This window comes from Hyperolius riggenbachi, chromosome 2 (genome assembly GCF_040937935.1).
Source record: "Hyperolius riggenbachi isolate aHypRig1 chromosome 2, aHypRig1.pri, whole genome shotgun sequence".
Classification (NCBI taxonomy): Eukaryota; Metazoa; Chordata; class Amphibia; order Anura; family Hyperoliidae; genus Hyperolius; species Hyperolius riggenbachi.
The window spans coordinates 409,471,338-409,491,446 of record NC_090647.1 but is presented as its reverse complement, the minus strand read 5'-3'; the positions used below and the strand labels follow the sequence as shown (position 1 = coordinate 409,491,446).

Here is a 20,109-nt window from a genome sequence, read left to right as displayed (position 1 = left end):
AAGTTCTAAATGTATATATAGGTTTAATGTTGTAGTCATGTCAGACTGATAAATGTGCGTCTCAGAAGTATTAGCTGTTAATATGGTTTAGAGTTACGCTGTGCGCTTGAGTAGTTCTGGGTTATGGCGGAGATATGCTGCAGATGATTTGTGAGGAGAGAGAGGTTTCTACGTTCCTGGGTGATGCTAAGATGTAAAATATTTAGCATTGCAGCTGTGACGCGGTTTGTCTCAAGTTTGGCAAGCATCCCAGAGAGTATAGGTAGCGGAAGGCTGACTCTCTGTAAAATGGATAGATGCTGTGTAACTATGCATAAAAAATGTATGTTCTGTGTGAGTTTGTTTCTCTCCTAAGGTATAGGAACGAGAGGCTGCTATGGGAGCAGCCATCTTAGCTGGCAGTCCAGGACTCAAAATGGCGGCAGTGGAGAGGGCCCGCCCCCAAGAGTTATGGCCCCCACACGTCATGGAAGGGGGGGGGAGGGGCTGGGGGATCCACGTCATGTCAGGCTGTGCTGGCGGCTCCGGGCAGAGCAGCTGAAAGGGAGGGGGGTAGAAATACAGAGACATGCTACTGTGTGTCTCGGTTCTCGAAGTATTTCCCCAGAGGTTTTCCCTGGGTCCATGGAAAGGAATATTAAATAAGAGGTTTGCACACCCTGAGCATAGTATGAAGCAGATCTGCTGGGTGCTTGGTACAGTAAGACAGACCCGTGGGGAGGTCCTAAATAACAATGTAACTAGAAAAATACCAGCACACCAATTTTGCTTAGTGAATATATATATTGACAAAGGCAAAAATACATACAGCATTAGCAGAAAAAGTTGAAGCACACAGCATAGCAGTTAAACTGGAATGACTGAAACCTTATGCAATCCAGTGAGAGCACAAAACAGACGCAGGAAACATATGTACAAAGTTTAGGTTGCTAGACAAGTAGCAGCAAGTGATGTGTATAATATAGTATTTGAACAAATGGCTAACAATCCAAAATGTACACACAGTTAACTGCACAGAAAATCACCCTGCATAGTTTACAATGAGAAAAAAGCATCAGAGTTCAAAAAGAGCAAGTAGAGCTACAGGGATGCAGGGGATGCCAAGAAACAAAAAGTGCTCAGAGATCCATTTACCCTGACAGCGCTGTTTCGGAGTGAATACTCCTTCCTCAGAGGGTAGCCAGGTACTGCACTCACTGCAGCAGTACCTGGCTACCCTCTGAGGAAGGAGTATTCACTCCGAAACAGCGCTGTCAGGGTAAATGGATCTCTGAGCACTTTTTGTTTCTTGGCATCCCCTGCATCCCTGTAGCTCTACTTGCTCTTTTTGAACTCTGATGCTTTTTTCTCATTGTAAACTATGCAGGGTGATTTTCTGTGCAGTTAACTGTGTGTACATTTTGGATTGTTAGCCATTTGTTCAAATACTATATTATACACATCACTTGCTGCTACTTGTCTAGCAACCTAAACTTTGTACATATGTTTCCTGCGTCTGTTTTGTGCTCTCACTGGATTGCATAAGGTTTCAGTCATTCCAGTTTAACTGCTATGCTGTGTGCTTCAACTTTTTCTGCTAATGCTGTATGTATTTTTGCCTTTGTCAATATATATATTCACTAAGCAAAATTGGTGTGCTGGTATTTTTCTAGTTACATTCCATGGAAAGGAATGCCAGGATACGTGCACCAAGCTATTACTGTAAGATTAGCAGGAGCACGGATAGAAAGAGTGTCCCAGCTAGGTGCAGGGACACACGTAGGAGTGCAGGTCAGGAAAGTGTCTGTACTGAGTTGCTTACGGGATTATTCCTGTAAGTGGGGCACCTTAATGGGTGGTGCAGCATGAGTTCCCAATAGAAGGAAAGGGGGACAGTGCATCAGGGGGGTGCCAGAGGTGGAAAAAAGGGAGTTGACCAATCCGGGTTTCCGTCGCCGCTGCTGCAGAGCGGTAACGTTTTTTTCCGGTTTTTGTCGTGGACAGGGCCAGAGCTTGACTGAGAGGTCTATGCTGGGCTGGGGCTTTTTTTTTGTGCGGTTTTTTTTTTTCGTCCACTGATTGGTCAAATATGTTTTTTCCAGCTCCTATCAATTGTAGCACTAAGAACAAGAACTGACAGCAGTTCATGGGGCAATTATACAGATGATAGAATTGCCGTTTACAGAGTGACAGTGTATCAGTACGGTGTTTGCCATGTGACTACCTACCAAGTGGGCATTCAGGGATCTGCATACAGGCATGTGACGCTGGTATGCTTAGCCCTGCACCCTGTGTAGTTTAAGTGTAAAGTGCTCCTTCCTACAGGGAGGCAGCCATTTTTTTTTGGTAGTCTGGGGGTAGTGGCACGGCAAACATTGGTCAGAGGGTACAACACACAGAACTTCTAGCAGAGCTGGTATCGCGTTGAAGTTCTAGATAAGTAAATGCGATAATGAGTAAGAGCATTGCAGGCTCACCTGCAAAGCAGCATCAGGTGTGGCATCCGTAATCTGTGCATGTGACGGTCGCGCATGGACAGATAAGGGGGGATGTGGAGTGAGCTGCAATGAGGTGAGAGCTTCCAAAGGTGAAGCCCGCGGGAGCATATTTTAAACAGGTAAGTACTGAGGATAGTACTGAGGTAGGGGGGTGAAGTTTAACTCCAATCTACCAATAAGAGTAAACAGAGTTCATGAGAACCATAGAGCAACGAGATCAATTACGATATATATTGATCAATTTCAAGTGTACAGAGTACAAGCCGCAGGGCGAATCCCAAATCATTAATAAGAATTGATTTGTTTGTATTTCGATTTCAGGAGTTGGGCAATATGGAATCGAGACAGCTGCAGTGCTGGCAGCAAAGCTGGAGATGTCAGTCGGATAAGCGAAAGGTTCCAGATGCCAATCTAAGTTTGGAGAAACACGAGATTCCTGAAATTGGAAAGAGACTAAAACACGAGATTCCTGAAATTGGAAAGAGACTAAAACACGAGATTCCTGAGATCGGAAAACGTCTAAAAAAACTGACTGAGCAAAGCATAGTGCAAATTGCTAATGTTTTTCTTTCCCAAGGTGGTGCTTTTATAATGAAGAGTACCGTGCTGATGGTGATCCTAGGTTGCCATTCCGTCCTAGGAGAATGAAGAGAGGACATCCTCATGTATAATAAGGGGTTAATGAGAATGCAAGGCCCAAGCATGTTAATGTTGGGTGACAAAGGTACTAATCCTTTCACACCTCCCTCTGCTTGGCACAGATGGACCATGCAGGGACGGAGGAAAAGAGCACTTGTGCCAGGAGAAAACAAATTTCAGGGCCCAAGGGGGGTGAAAGGTCTGAAGGGTCAGGTGTGCGGGCAGTGGGAATTGAATGGCAGTATAAATCTGCTATTGAGTACCACACTCCCAGAATCGACGCACCGATCCAAAGGTTTGTTAAAAGGTACATTGCAGTACAATGGGTACGTGCAAAAGGTGGAGTGTGTGATTCAGGGGTACCTTGTCTTGGTTATGCAGAGTGAGATGGTTCCAGATTGGAGAGGAACGAGTAGGAGGCGTCAATTCTCCTGCCGGAGAGACGCGGGGGACAACATCACACTCTGGAGCTACCAACAGAGAGTGCCTCTGAAACAACTATACACACGTAAAGGCTGGAAAGCCGAGGGTGGGTGGTTCTCGAAACAAGAAGTAAAAATCGAGATCAAGCCACATTTCCAGGTGACAAAGAGGGTGGGGAGAGCGGTCCCGGGGGAGGGAACGCCAACACAGGGAACCCCATTCACACCACACGGGTCACAACAGGGGACGATATTACACAGTCCATATGCAGCAGCTTATCCTCATGATAGTTGGGTAAGTGAAGAGGTACTCTTAATTGAAAAATTGCAGAGAGTACAGTCTTCCTGACATCAGGTACATATTGTGCCTCGGGACATAAGGGGGGAAGAGGTCCAATCAGGACAGTTGGGGACATATGTTGTCAGGGAGATGCTCAAAGATCCTGTCCAACTGAGATTGGACAAGGGGAGGTATAGCGATTTTTCTGGAGAAGGATCTTTTGCATGGCAGCTTCGAGATGTTTGGGTGAACAAAGGGAAACGGTGCAACATTCCTTTAGGCACCGCCACTTCCTTAGTTCCCACCTCAACCCGTGTCTCACACCAGGACCTGAGAGGTCAACCTTTTTTGGTGCTAGACGGGGAGGTGAAGCAAGTAGAGTTGTCCTCATGCGGGCAATTCTTGCAGAAGTACCTGCGTTGGCCAAGGCAAGTCAAATTTAGTGAAGAAGCCTGCAGGCTCAAGAACGCAGAATGTGAGGATACAATTCAAAAGATCCACCCTGAAGCCCAACCGATAGTTCCGGTGGCTGAAGGAAAGGTTTGGTTTTTTAACATAAGGTCTAATGATACATTCAAGGTATATTCTCATAATTGTTCCGATAAGGGAGATTTTCCAAGGGGAACATATTGTGGGAGCGGAGATCCCATATGGATCCAGTCATCCAGGTTGGATGACGTTGTTTCTCAAATTGTTAAGAGAACTCTAAAGTGCAAAGTTTCACGGGTAGTTCCCGTCCTGAAAGAGAACACGACATGGGACAAAGGGGAACAGGGTTTGATCCAAGACGACCACAATTTGTTACAAAGGTTAAACAAACAGTACACTAAGTTAGAGGTAAGATTTCACCATGATACAGGTGATCTTAACGAGGTAGAACACAAAAATGAGCAGGTGAGTGCCAGTCTGACCTGGTGGACAAAGGTTCCGGTGATGTTCCAGGGACACTCGGACTGGGCCTCTGCAGTTCCAAAGTTCTTTCTACACCCACTGGTCGTCTGGATGGGGATGACAACTTTAGGCATCATTATCCAGGTGAGGTTGCGTGTTAAAATTACGTAAAACAAATTAACCTGGTCCAGATATTGGTGCCTCATAAACAATCTCCTGAACCGATATTTTCCAATTAAGGGATATACAGGGTTACGGGTATAGGTTTAGTAGTACCTGTGATGGAGCTGATTGTATAAAGGCGTTCTTTTAGAAGGCACCTGGCACTGCTCCCTTGAGTAACAACCAAACGAGTTTCACTTTTCTGTGGTCATGCAAGTTTGTGAGTGATACGCAAGTGACGCAAATGCTGAGCATGTGGTATAGAGGGATTTAGAAGTAGGGCCTCCCCAGAGAGCCTGGTTACAGGAAGACCAAGAGGTCGTGCTCTCTCTCTTCGAGGGGTAACCACCGAGAGCAGAGAAGTTGTGTGAGCACTAACATCGAAAAGTGAAACATAAAAGAAAGAAACCAGGTACTGGGAGGTTCAGACGCTGGGATCTGCGGGTCAAGCCGTTTTAGGGGGAATTGTTATAATTTAAGTAGGCCTCAGTTATTTGGCCTGAGTTTTATGTAAAAGGCTTGTCCGCAGTGTATGCCTTTAAAATAAATAGAGGTTTTGTGATGCAGGCAGAGGCATCTCAGGGTCTGCGTGTAGCAGAGGATACACGCAGATACTGCGAACATGTTCCCAAAAGAAGGCCATCGGCCTATTCTGACCTCCACACGTACACCACAGGAACAGTAAACATCAGCCATATTTACTAAACATCCACAGTCCTGCATATAGGTCAAATGCCTCATTGATTATTAATCAAGTAGGTGTGTATGATGACACCACGAGTGGGTCCACCAATAATCTGATCTAGGGGGTGGCGAAGATGATGTCATATTTAACTCTTTCCTAGTCGGTATTAAACCCGGAGTGAGCGATGGAGAGAGCATTCTGCTTCTTCCTTCCGCACTAGCTCGCAAGGCCGACTGGGACCTCTAAGCATGTTCTTCCTTTCTGTAATCTGATATAATGTATGCTGTACATAGGTAGTTTAGTGTAACGTAGTTAGGAAGAAGGTACCTGATTGACTTCAGCAGGGAGTCTAATCACGAGCTTGTAACGCAACATGAAGATTGGCATGGCTAGGATATGATGAATGTATCTACCTGTATTCCTGTTTCCTGAATAAATAACGTAAACATTGAAGAAGCCTGAGAAAGTCTATCTCCTGCTTGCTGTGTCGAGAGTCAAGTGATCTCAATAGTCTGTGAGACGTAACTGTAAGAAGTTACTGGTGTCGAAGCAAGGTGATAAGAACAGTTTATAACAAATACAAAATGGGCAAGAAACATTCTAATTCAATGGAGGAAACTGGACCTCCATGATCAGTAATTACATCATAATACCATAACATCTAAAGATAGTATAACTCAGCTACACATTTTGCACAGATTGTATTATACTCCTGTACACATTTTAATGTGGAAAAATGCAAATAGTTATTGCCCTAAGTGTCAACATCCACATGTAAATTTAATACTGTGAAAGGAGTAGAGAACACCCCGAGAAGCAAATATTAAAATATGAAGGAATGCTCTCCAAATGTGAAAAAATCCTAATGAATTTTTTTGCCTTGTGTCAGGAAATTAATCGCAATAAAGTGGAAAGAGCCACATCTCCATACAAGAGAGACATGGTTAGAAATAGTCAAGAACAATAGTCTTTTGTAAAAAATAACTTAAGAAACAAGGGTTTGTCACACCAAATTCCATACAATGGCTCTGGTCCAATTAACTTTTTATCCTGAGTTTGATGACTTTTCATCTTATCAAATAGTAACTTTTCAGCAAGTAGCAGTTGAAAAATTACAAGAAAAAAATAAACTTATTTTAACTATTCTAACTCTTACATGGTGGGAGTTTTAAAGTTATTTTATTGGCAATGTTTGAAAATATCCTCTTGGAGAAACCTCTGAGTGGTTAGAAACCTAAAAACTAACATTTTATTAGTAGACATATTGTTCATATGATGATCAGTACAATTGTTTATTAATGCTATGTAGAGGCATGATTGACTATGTGATATGTATATCTTTTTATGTGACTTTTGAACCTATAGACATTTTTGGTGAGAAAAAAATGTTGTCTTCCACATACTAACACTATGGGTTTGTGTCTGCGCTTGCATAACACTAGTAATTGCAATTCTATGTAGACTGCAAAATAACTAATGTAGATAAGCTCACAAGGGCAGGGCTCTCTCCCCCTTTTGTGTCTTGGTAACCATTATACATTTTATTCATCATATTAATTTTATCACTGTCATTACCAATTCTATAATTTGTATTTTGTATCATTCTTTGTATTTTGTCACTAATTATGTATCTTGTATTTTGGTGTACACCATTGTCTGTATTATTATGTACCCCATGTTTGTTTCTTACTTTGTACAGCGCCATGGAATATGTTGGCGCTTTATAAATCAATAATAATAATGTACATGTTTTGTTATAAAAATAGGCATTATCTCCCACATACACTAATCCTATACAGTATGTATGTGGCTGTCAGCTGTTACTAAAATGACAGTGATTACTCTGAACTGTTGGTACATGTACGCCATCATCTCCATTAATATGTTGGATCCCTTCATGCTGTGGAATGAATGTGTCAACACAGTAAACCCAGTGAAGCTGCAGGAGAAAAAAACTGAGGCATTACATCTTACTTTCTGCTTTGTTTAGATTTGGATTTAGATAACAAATGAGAAGGATGAAAAATGTTGGGTATCTATAGCATCAAGCCATATGTTTGACATGTTTTTCATCAAGTTCACTAAAAAAGTTAGAGCAGTTGCACACTAAATTTTCGAGATTATTATTTTATGGCATTTAGTTGCAAAACTGCTGGTATAGTGATGATATATTGTCATTATAGAGTTCCTCTTTAACTTAGACACAACCAGGGAAGCGTTCATAGGTTCCCTTTGACCTCAGAAAACAGACTTCTGTCTTTCAGAAACACTTATAAATACCTGTAATAAATTCCACACATCTACTTCAATGGAACCTACATATTTTATTTCCCAGAAATAAGAACACACAGACCTGAGGTCACAAGTTATGTTTTGTCCCTGTACAAACTAGAATGAATAGAGTTTTTGATTATCCTATTTTCAAGTACATATCAGTCAATCAGTGAAATTTTGAGCATGATACATGTTCACCAAACAGATGTGTTTCTTTAGGGGCTCGTTTCCACTATAGCGAATACGCATGCGGGCACCGCAAGCGGATTTGCATAGGCAATACAAGTGGATGGGATTGTTTCCACTTGTGCGTCGTGTGGGTGCGTTTTGGTGTGCAGGGGAAATCTGCATGGCAGAGCCGTCAGATTTCGCGTGCGGCTGGAATGCAGGCGAATCGCCCGCAATGCTTTTAATAGGGAAATCGCATGCGGCTTTGTCGTGCGGTTTTCCCCGCGATTTCGCATGTAATATTAAGGAAAATTTACACAGGCATTGACATGGTTAAATTCGCCTGTTTCTTAGCCATGCGAAATCACATGTGAAATCGCGGGGAAAACCGCATGCAGAAACGCATCCACAGGCGATTTCGTTAGCGGTGGAATCCAGTCGATTCCGCACCGCAACAGTGGAAACGAGCCCTAAAAACACTATATGTTTGGCAATCTATGCCCTAGGTACAGTACAGTGATCATAAACTAAAAGCTAGCAATTCTATAACAATTCTATAACAATTCTAAAAGCTAGCAATTCTATAACAAATTTTGTTTGTTAGTGAAAATGTTTTTAGACATCCGTGCAAGCTCAAATAAGTATTATATTAACCACTTCACCTCTAAAAAGGCTTTGCCCTTAAACAACAGAGCAATTTTCACATTTCAGAACTGCGTCCATTCATTCAACAATAACTTTATTGTTACATAGGAAATGTATATTTAATTTTTTTATTGTAATATTCTTTTTGGCCACACATTTGTCCCCACACCTTTTACTGTCTGGTTAGAATGCAGCTCAAGCTGTATTCCAGTCATCAGGAAATGACAGTGGCTGTCATTTTTACAAGGAAATGATTGTGTTGCTCATTGCAACAGCAATCATTTAAATTTACACTTCAATTTACACTTAGTTTGGGTTTAGGAACATATGTTCCTATTCTCCAATTTGTACACCACCGCGGGGGACCGCATGCATGCACACGAGGGGCGCACACAGACAGGGACGAGGATCTATGCTGCCCCTGGAAGCTCAGGTGAGATTTTCAGGGACATAGATCCTCATCCCGCAGAAGAGGAAGTGGTCAATAGACAGAAGAGGGAGTTACCCCCTAACCAATACCAACGCATGTGGTTTTTAAGACTGAAGATATCATACAAGGGGTAGGGGAGCAGGGCTTTGTAAAACATTTTGTCTTAATGTAGAGGAAATGTGACACCATGTTGCCTTCCAGTGTATTACAGTGTGATCACGAGAATGCAAAACAAAAATAAGGCGCCCTGTCCTTTAATACATCACATCGGCATTCAGGGGAATGTTAAACCATTGGACTGTTAAACCCTTTCATGGAAAATTATGCAATTCCAAGAAATACCATAAAATTCCATGATGTTGCAGTGAAGTAGAATTTAGTTGAGTCCTTATTCCATCCGTACCATGAACAAAAACCTGCTATATACTAAAGTATAGCAAGCCCTGGCAAAGCATCTTTGAAAGTGCTGCCAGGTCTCCCCAGTGGTCCTTTAACAGATCAATAGGGATTATGAAAGAACTTTTCTCATTGTTACAATTTTACTACTTAACTATTAACTTTTGCTTCCTAACTTTATGGAAATGGGTAAGGGGTACTTCTGTCAGATTCCTTATTATAACCACATTGAAACCATGCCTTCTATATTCTTTTTAGTCAACTATAATGATTTAAATAAGCTTTGCAAAAGATATATATATATACATTTCAAAAATTAGTGTCAGTTATATGCTAGCTAGAATTATCCCTTAAAGGGACACCTAAGTCAAACAAAAACAATGAGTTTTACTCACCTAGGGCTTCCAATAGCCCCCTGCAGCTGTCCGGTGCCCTCGCCGTCTCCCTCCGATCCTCCTGGCCCCGCCGGCAGCCACTTCCTGTTTCGGTGACAGGAGCTGACAGGTTGGGAACGCAAGTGATTCTTCGCGTTCCCAGACACATTAGCACCCTCTATGCTGCTATATGGTATATGATATATGCTATAGAAGCATAGATGGCGCTATTGTGGCCAGGAACACGAAGAATCACTCGCGTCCCCAGCCTGTCAGCTCCTGTCACCGAAACAGGAAGTGGCTGCCGGCGGGGCCAGGAGGATCGGAGGGAGACGGCGAGGGCACCGGACAGCTGCAGAGGGCTATTGGAAGCCCCAGGTGAGTAAAACTCATTTTTTTTGTTTGACTTGAGTGTCCCTTTAAACAAGTGCAAATAGCAAAATCTTCCCTATACATTTAAAATGAAGCTAAGAGGAATTGTTTATAGTTGTTTTGGAGACAAAGATAATAGTTTCAGACAAAGCAAGGTCACCATGTTTTTCTTTGTTTTGGGAACTATATCTTATACTGAAATTAGTGAGAACAGCAAACATCAAATGTTATGGTAGCCATAGTTTATTATGACTTTTGTAAAATGTCAGATAGATAAAGCATTTTAATCAAATACTACACAATAACCATCTGGCAGCTTTTGTAATCTTTATAAAATAAATATTTTAAATATTTTTTTAGTAAAATAATTATAGAATGAAATTGTTTAGATAACGGATCAGTATACATGTTATTTAATTATTCTATAAGAATAATTATAGTGATTAAATAAGTGTTAATTTATTGTAAGTCTGAAGACTGTTGGTTACAGGTCCATGTGCTTTAGTGGGCCAAGATGGCCAACGACATTTCAGAAAGAGATAGGCATACCTCAAGCCAATTAAGACCCAGATGTTATCAATAAGCAAACATATCATGGAACATAAATATGGGAGATGTTTTTTTAATTCTGGAGAATCAGTGACTCATGACATTTCTTTAATCTGGAAGTCATGACGTAGACAAGATGTCTAACTGCGTATGTACCCGATTAATTACGATACCACCCTCATTAATTAAAAGTCAGACTTTGTAAATAAGATAAGGTGAATGATGCACAGAACATTCCAAGATATAGAAAATACGTCAGTGAGAAATTCCGATTTTTTTCGGCCATTTTGAAAATTCAGTATAAGAAGAGAGATAGTTTGGGTAGGGTCCACACATCAGCTGCCTTGAGGTGAGACCTTCTACATAATTGAGGAGAGGCATGCCTTATTGATATTCAGGTGATTCTTAGCATTTTTAGCATTGAATATTTAACTTTGCCTATTAAGCATTGAGTGTTAGCATTTTTTATTAGCATTATAGCAACTACTAGAGATAGTCATAAATAGTTCAATGTTAAACCAACTCTAGATCTACAATTTAATATCTGCAAGATAAAGTTTATTTCATGGAACTGTGAATGCTGAACATCTTGAAGAATCATATTTTTTTGCTGTAAATACATTGCTTTTTGAAAAATACAATTTTTTTTATCAAATTCGAAACTGAGTGCTTTGAAATTATTTCAAGAGACCATCATCTATAACTTAAACTATAACTATAACTCATCTATAACTTAACCATCACCTATAACTTGTACTGTTGTAGAGGAAAGCAGCTCCACGTTACCTAATATTTTGTTCACAATGCTGTAGAAGTTATACTTTTTACTGAGTTAGTGAGCTTACAAAGGTAGATACCGCGAGGTATTCCAAAACTTCAGCAACCTCATATTCATTTCCTCTGTGGAGGCAGCCATCTGGTGGTGGTCCCCTTGTTAAAAGGGACCCCCAGATACCACCATAAAGCGCTCCAGGGCTTACACCCACAGGTGTGGGGGAAGTTACTGGAAACCCTCCTCCTGGGCATCAGAGGTGTGGATGAGCCCCTTGTCCATGGCATGGACAAGGCCTCTGGGGGAGTGGGGAAAGTTTTGCCGCTCCTTTCTCCCAGAGGCCCTATCTCAGGGTCCAGTCTCCATATTCTGGCTATACCAGCCTGCATAGGTGACAAGCTGTCAAAAGATTTCAGAGGAGGGACCTTACATCATTTAAAAAAATGTACTTTTAATACCACAAACAATAGATATATTTTCCAGGGATCCTTATTACAAACTGCTGCTGTGCAGCAATCCCTTGCCAAAGCATTGCCACTCCCACCAGGTTTCCAAGTGGTCATTAAGCACTGCCTCCTGACCACCTGGAATCCCCAGCAGAAAATTCACTGATCATCGTAACTTTCAAATCGATTTTCTCAGAAACTAAAAAGGTTTTTTTCTCCTTGTTTTTACTGTTCTCATATAGATTATTATTATTATTATTATTATTTAGTATTTATGTAGCGCTGACATATTACGCAGCGCTGTACAGTGTGTATATATATATATATTGTCTTGTCACTAACTGCCCCTCAAAGGAGCTCACAATCTAATCCCTACCATTGCCATATGTCTATATTATGTAGTATAAGTACTGTAGTTTAGGGCCAATTTTTAGGGGGAGCCAATTAATTTATCTGTATGTTTTTGGAATGTGGGAGGAAACCGGAGTGCCCGGAGGAAACCCACACAGACACGGAGAGAACATACAAACTCTTTGCAGATAGTGCCCTGGCTGGGATTCAAACCAGGGACCCAGCGCTGCAAGGCGAGAGAGCTAACCACTATGCCACCGTGCTGCCCATATAGCTAGCTGGAAACTGTGGTGAATCATGAATGGGGGCTTTGCTATTAGTCCGCAAATGTCAGCATCATTGACTTCAATGGAATTCGAATTCAGTAATTCAATTGACCCGAAACGAAAATCTAGGCCTGTTCGATGAAACGGCCAGTGAATTAAACACAGAGCTACAAACATTATTCATGATTGACACATGAATGCTCTCAGTGCTCATTAATTGATATATATATATATATATATATATATATATATACTGTGTATATATATATATATATATATATATATATATATATATATATACTGTGTATATGTGTATATATATATATATATATATATATATATCCCTGAAGCAACAGCGTTTGTTCACCTTTCAGTGTAGAGGGGAACACAAATTCTCGCAATAATGTCACAAGATTATTTATTTATTTACCGTATATACTCGCAAGCAAGCCAGATTTTTTACCCCCAAAAAGGGGGCCAAAGGTTGGGGGGTCGGCTTGTATGCGAGGCTTGGTCCGTGGAGGTCGGTGGTCCCCCCCCCCCCCCCCGCGGCCGCCACTGCTATTACCTGCTCAGCCAGCGGTCGCTTCCTCTAAACCTGGTTCCCCTCTCCATGCATATAAGTGTTTCACAGCAGCGCGCCCGGTGCTGCTGCTGTGACGAGGCAGGAGGCAGGAAAGAGCGCTGCTTCCTGTAGCGGCGATGTGTATCGCCGTTACCAGGGGGACCGATCTTTTCTGCCTCCTGACTCGTCGCAGCAGCAGCGCTGGGCGTGCTGCTGTGAAACACTTATACGCATGGAGAGGGGAACTCGGATTAGAGGAAGCGGCCGCTGGCTGAGCAGGTAAGAGCAGAGGCAGCCGCGGGGGGAGCGCTATACTGGACACTATCTACCTATACTGGGCACTATACTAGCTATACTGGGGCACTTTACTAGCTATACTGGGCACTTTACTAGCTATACTGGGCACTATACTAGCTATACTGGGGCACTACCTACCCATACTGGGCACTATACTAGCTATACTGGGCACTATACTAGCTATACTGGGCACTATACTAGCTATACTGTGCACTTTACTAGCTATACTGGGGCACTACCTACCCATACTGGGCACTATACTAGCTATACTGGACACTACCTACCTACACTGGGCACTATACTAGCTATACTGGGCACTATACTAGCTATACTGGACACTACCTATCTATATAGGGCACTATACTAGCTATACTGGGCACTTTACTAGCTATACTGGGGCACTATACTAGCTATACTGGGCACTTTACTAGCTATACTGGGGCATTATACTAGCTATACTGGGCACTTTACTAGCTATACTGGGCACTTTATTCGCTATACTGGGAACTATACTAGCTATACTGGGCACTATACTAGCTATACTAGCACTACCTACCCATACTGGGCACTATACTAGCTATACTGGGCACTATACTAGCTATACTGGGCACTATACTAGCTATACTGTGCACTTTACTAGCTATACTGAGGCACTACCTACCCATACTGGGCACTATACTAGCTATACTGAGGCACTTCCTACTCAAACTGGGCACTATACTAGCTATACTGGGACACACTGGGGGGATCACGCGGCCTGCACCAATCCAGCATTTCCTACCCCTGGCTTATATGGGGGTCAATCATTTTTTCCTGGTTTTTCAGGTAAAAGTTGTTGGGTCGGCTTATATGCGGGTCGGCTTATATGCGAGTATATACGGTATTTATTTTCACTAGAGAGTTTATTTACAATAACATATGGGGCCATATGCAATTCACTTTTTCTCCTAGGAGATAATTTGTCATTTTCTTTTAAAATAATTTTTCAGCACTTTGCAACTGGAAAAGTACCAAAAGGTTGGTGAAAATGTATTATCAAAATGATTTCTAGTATTTTATTGCTTGCTGGTAGTTTTAAATGTATTTTATTGACAATTTTGAAAATATCACCTAGGAGAAAAAGCAGGTGATAAAATTAATTGCATATGGGCCATGATGCAGTAATCCAGTGTGTTGAGGAAAGTTTATTGAAAAAGACTATCCCACAATGCAATATTTCTGATTCTAGACTGTTTAAAGATTAATTTGAAATTCAGTTAATGCAGAATTCAAAGAACATTTCTCTTCTGAAGCAGTGAGCCATTACTGGTCTGCCAGAGCTTCCCTCATTAGCAAGCAATTTTGTCAATATTACTGAGAAAAAGTTGTTGCTCTGGAATTCAGGATATAAAGAAGAGATTGTGAGATGCTTCTGTTTTGAAGTGGATTTTATAATCTGATTATAGTCTTGAGAAACTGCCCAACAGAAAGATTAACACAACAAGTTAAATAAAGTGCTGAAAGATTTGGGGAGCAAATCAAGTATCTGGATGTGTTTCTGATTATATCCAAGAAAGCCTATGAATACAAATAAACTTTTGAGAACAACTAGCCTCTATGGTAGAATGTCATAAACATTATTCCTAGGGGACAACTGCTCAGATCCAAAGCATTTGCTCTAATGATCATACTCACTGCCAAAAAGCAAACACTATAGTGGAAAATTCAAAAGTAAGCGATAACAGAGCCCCCCTTAGTATGACAGAGAGGAAATCCCTTGTTCAAAAAAGAATGAAACATCATGTTATGATGTTTGATGTTCATTCCCACAAGGTAAAAACTATTACCCTGATTCTAAAAAAAAAATTCACATAAGGAGCATAACGGAACTGTAAACCTAAAAATGTCCACAGACTGCTTAGCCATTGTCCCCCTACACCACCCCCTTTCATGTCCCCCTTTTTCCCCTTGCTTTGGCAATACCTGTATGAATCTTGGTCATGCCATTAAAGCTATCTTTGACTTTGACTGTAAAGTAGTAGTATCTGGCCACACTCCCCTAGTCGTATGTAAGGTGCAACGATCCAGCCACAAGAGCACCAGGTAGCAATCGACAATTTGGATAGCAGAAGGATCAGCACACTCAGTAATATGTTGCAAAACTCTAAGCTCTTTTAATACAAAAAAGTTTCCATAAATGCACTTTGTGTACAACAAGGACCAGCAACTTGCAGTAGATAGGCGCCAAAGACACCCAAAGTCCATCAAATGCCTGCTGACCAACTTGAATAAATAGTCCGTGAGTGTGCTGATCCTTCTGCTATACACTTTGATGCTTGTTCTAGCATTTATACACCATAGTTTTGTTTTTTTGTTTTTTTAAATAAATGAAAAACAAACAACAAAATGGAGTATGTAATTTTGTTTCAAATAGGTCATATGAGTTATAAAGAGGACTGCCATTAATTTTCTCTCATTTGTCACAAGTTAATTTTACCACTTTGAAAAAATCATATATTTAAGTTATTGTGTGTACAACTGAATTTACACAGCCTGTTTAGTCATAATCAGTGACTTTTGTTTATTTAATGTCTGACAAGTCACACTTTGCATTACCATTGTTTGAAAAATAAATTATATAATTTAAGGATGAGCAATCAAATTCTGCTGAATTACGAATTTTGATTTTCACACCAGAACTTGGCTTTCCGGATTGGAATACAGAATCCCAAGTGGAATTCCAAGGAATTCCACTGAAGTCTGGAATTTACATTAAAGTCAATATCTACTTTCTTCACCAAATTTGCCAGCAATCTTAGAGAGAATAATGAAAAATAGTCAAAAAATTTTTTTTAAAAGGCCTTGTAGTTTTAGAAAAAATTGATAAAATTACATTTTGCGGAATCCCGCAAATTCACCATTTACAGCATTTAAGTCAATACTGCCAAATGCATTGGTAAATTGCAAAACCCCATGCATTCTATTGTCACCAAATTTGCTAGCAATGTTAGGGGGAATAGTGGGAACAAGTAAAACCTTTTTTCCAAAATACCTTGTAGCTTTTGAGAAAACCAGTGTTAAACGTTCAAATAAAAAATTATCTTTAAACTCGGTAAAATAAGATTTTGCTGCAGTACACTTTATTACATACCCAGTTCTATATAACCAGTTCTGTATACACATAACACATTCATATATTTTAAGAAAATGAGCAGTGTGGGGTCCCCCTCACAAGCCTCTTTTACCCCATATTATCCATACAGGCTAGTATAGCCGGAATGCAGAGCACACACTGCAAGGGGCTCTGTACCCTGATCTATACCAGCCCATAGTGGGGGGGGGGGTGTTCTGAAAGACAGGGGAGGCATGGTGCCATTTGGGCACCCCCTTTCACAAAAGGATGCCTAAATGAATCCCACCAAGTGAATTGGATATAGGGGTTCAGTTTTAGTGTTCTCAAATCCAATGCACAATATCTTAGGAGAATTTCCCTTCATCAAAATATAAACATCAAAACTGTGGTTCTGATTTAAAAGGCCAAGAGACTGCAACGGGTCACCCTGGGGATGTATATACTGTGTGTACATATATATATATATATATATATATATATATATATATATATGTATATATATATATACATATATATATATATATATATATATATATATATGTATATGTATATATATATATATATATATATATATATATATATATATATATATATATATATATAGTGAATGAAGACATACTGTATTTTTCTGACTTTGTGTCCCCCTTGGTTTCCTATTCTTGTTCCGCTTGGTTTCCTACTTCTGTCCTCCTTGGTGTCATAATATTCCTGTCGCCCTCTGTGTCTGCTTCCTGTCCCCCATCTGTGTCTATCTCCTGTCCCCATCTGTGTCTTTCTCCTGTCCTCTCCATGTCTGCCTCTCCCCGTGTTTGCCTCCTGTCAACCTCCATGTCTGACTCCTGTCCCCATTGTGTCTGTGTCCCTCTGTGTTTGTCTCCTTTCCGCTCCAAGCTTGCCTCTTGTTCCCCCCCCCCATGTTTGCCTCATTTCCCCTCCATATCTGCCTCCTGTCCCCCTGCATGTCTGCCTTGTGTCCCCCTCCAACTCTGCCTCCTGCCCCCTCTGTGTTAGCCTGTTGCCCCCTCTGTGTCTGCCTCTTGTCCCCCTGCATGCCTCCTGTGTCTCCCTTCATGTCCCCTGTGTCTCCTGTTAAGCGTAATTCACGGCAGACGCTATTGCTCATCTCCTGCTAAGTGCCTGCAGAGATCAGCTGCTGTCCCCCTCCGTGTCACTGGTGTGGCCTCTATGGCCGTGGTGTCCTGAATGCTCCTATTCCTGCAAATGTAATTAGCGGCAGCTTCCATCCACGGGTATCACCTCTTCACTTGAGCCTGTGGAGATTAGCTGCTCCTATCTCTTACTCCTTCCCCTAGGGAGCACTGATCGCATCTGTAATGACGTGACCAGGAAGTGCTGGAACTAGGGGGAAGAAGTGAGAGACTGAGGCAGCCGATCACAGTAGGCTCAAGGGAGGAGGTGAGTGATAACTGAGTGCGGCCACCACTGCTATTTACATTTGCAGAAGCGGGAGCGATCAGGGCAACACCGGGACATGGAGGGGGACAGTAGCTGATCGCAACAGGCCCTTAGGATGAGGTGAGTAATAGCGACTGCTGCTAATTACTTTTAACAGGGGGAGGACAGGACACGGGGACAATACAGAGGGTCACCAACATTGGTGCGGGTCGGCGGTTTGTATTTGCGGGCGTTCGTAAGTTGAGGACTCCCTATATTTGGACTATAAGACACAGGGATTTTTTCTCCCCACTTTTGGGGGAATAAAAAGTGCATCTTATAGTCCAAAAATATGGTACTTGGCACATATAAACAACATTTATAAATAACTAGTCATGCATTTTATAATCAAATAAGACTGAATAAAGAAGTTTTGAACATACCTTTGCAGTGCATTTGTGCTGAGGATGATTTATAGAATCCACATAGTGGTGTCGCATACAGCGATCTGGATCTGACTCTGTGAGAAAAGTGCTGCCTTTTTTACTGTCTGCATTAATCAATAATGATACAAGAGAGAATGCAGAAATCCAAACAAACAGGACATAGTTTCCCATTGTTCTCTGAAGTCTTTCTCTGATACAGAAAATTTTGGATCTTAAAGTAGTAGGACCCAAGAGCACAATCTGCGTGCTGTGTGTAGAGTCAAGTAAGGTTCTTGCATTATCTTCCCCATTGCCATTGGTCCTGGTGTTTTGGTTGGATGATAGAGTAGTAATCCATTATTATTTCTGTTGTAAGTTAATAAAAAAAAGTATGGATCAGTATACTCACTAATAAATATTTTTTCAAACTGCTTTAAACTTAAGATTGTGTTCTCTCTAAACAAGTTGTCTTGTTTGGTTGTCATGTGATGAAGCAAACATGCTTGCTGTTATTTTCTAACATCAAGGAAAACCTTGCTGCCAAATGTGTGATGATAAAGCCAATACCAATTCAGTTATACATTTGTCTGTAAAGATTTTGTTACAGATAAAAACTCACCAACAACATTACTTTCAGGGTCAAAGCTGATCAGGTCAAAACAAGCTAGGTCGCACGTTCCTAGGCCCATGGCAGCCAGGAAAAAAAAAGTAATTGGTTTCTGGGGATGAGACTTAATTTTCGCTGTTGGATAAGTGATTGCACCTTTACATTACGAAAAACATATATAAAAATAATATAAAATATCAAAAATGTAAATGTGCTTATAGCTCCACCTACTTGTTTGAATGTTTAGCTGTGTAAGAGTAAAAATGGCTTTATTTGCTGCTGTGTAATTTAGCTTCACCGGGAACAATAGAGTCTAGTCACTAAATTTGCAGCATTGGGCTCTTTACTGTAGCAGAAAAGTGATGCCCTCCAGGGGCGTTGCTAGCATCCTAAAAGACCCTGGCATTTTTGGGCTCCAGTCAGAAAATGGGTGTAGCCACACACCAGAATGTGGGTGTAGTCATGGGTGGAGCTAAATTGACATGAACCAAACGGTGGTCTAAGTAGGCCTGCTCAGCAAAAAGTTGGATAAAGCCCCCTCTACATAAAAAAAATGCAGAATATCACATAAAAAAGCAGTGTCACTAGGCAGAGTTACCTGGCTTCTGTGCGTACTAGTCTGGCTTTTGCTGGGTGTGCTGACCTACCGACCGGTTATCTGGCAGTTCCCCATATATCATTCCCTGAACTTCTAGTGGACCCCCTCCCATGCTCTCACAGGCCTCCCATTGAGGCACCCCGCATGGAACAGCAGCACCCAATATGCCCACATAGAGGCACCACAGCACCCAGCATACCCCTGATTAAAGCACCAGAGCTCCCACCATGCCCACCATTGAGGCACCACAGCTGACTCTGCCTGGGGGACATCTGTGGTACCCCTGAATAGATCCGGAGCACTTGCCCCTGATGCCCTCTATTCCTCATTAACAATTTCCAGCAAAACCAGCAGTTGGAGCTTCAAAATAAATAATGTCATGTTTCTAGTTAAACACATTTTAATTATGCATGCTGAATACAATAAATAAATGGAAATACAAGCATGCAAAAACTATTATGGATTTATATAGCAGTGACATCTTCCGCAGCATGTTTACAAAGTACACTGA

The 20,109-nt window shown here is 41.3% G+C and overlaps 1 protein-coding gene across 2 annotated transcripts in view; it reads right to left on the bottom strand.

Annotated features, from left to right (window-relative positions):
• The window catches only part of NDP (norrin cystine knot growth factor NDP), a 300,917-nt gene that overhangs the window by 36,431 nt on the left and 244,377 nt on the right, over window positions 1-20,109 (bottom strand). For both annotated transcript variants that reach the window (XM_068265598.1, XM_068265599.1), the window contains one exon: window positions 18,412-18,759. In XM_068265598.1, the coding sequence (XP_068121699.1) occupies window positions 18,412-18,585 (174 nt within the window). In that variant the 5' untranslated portion in view covers window positions 18,586-18,759. The remainder of the gene's footprint in view (window positions 1-18,411; window positions 18,760-20,109) is intronic.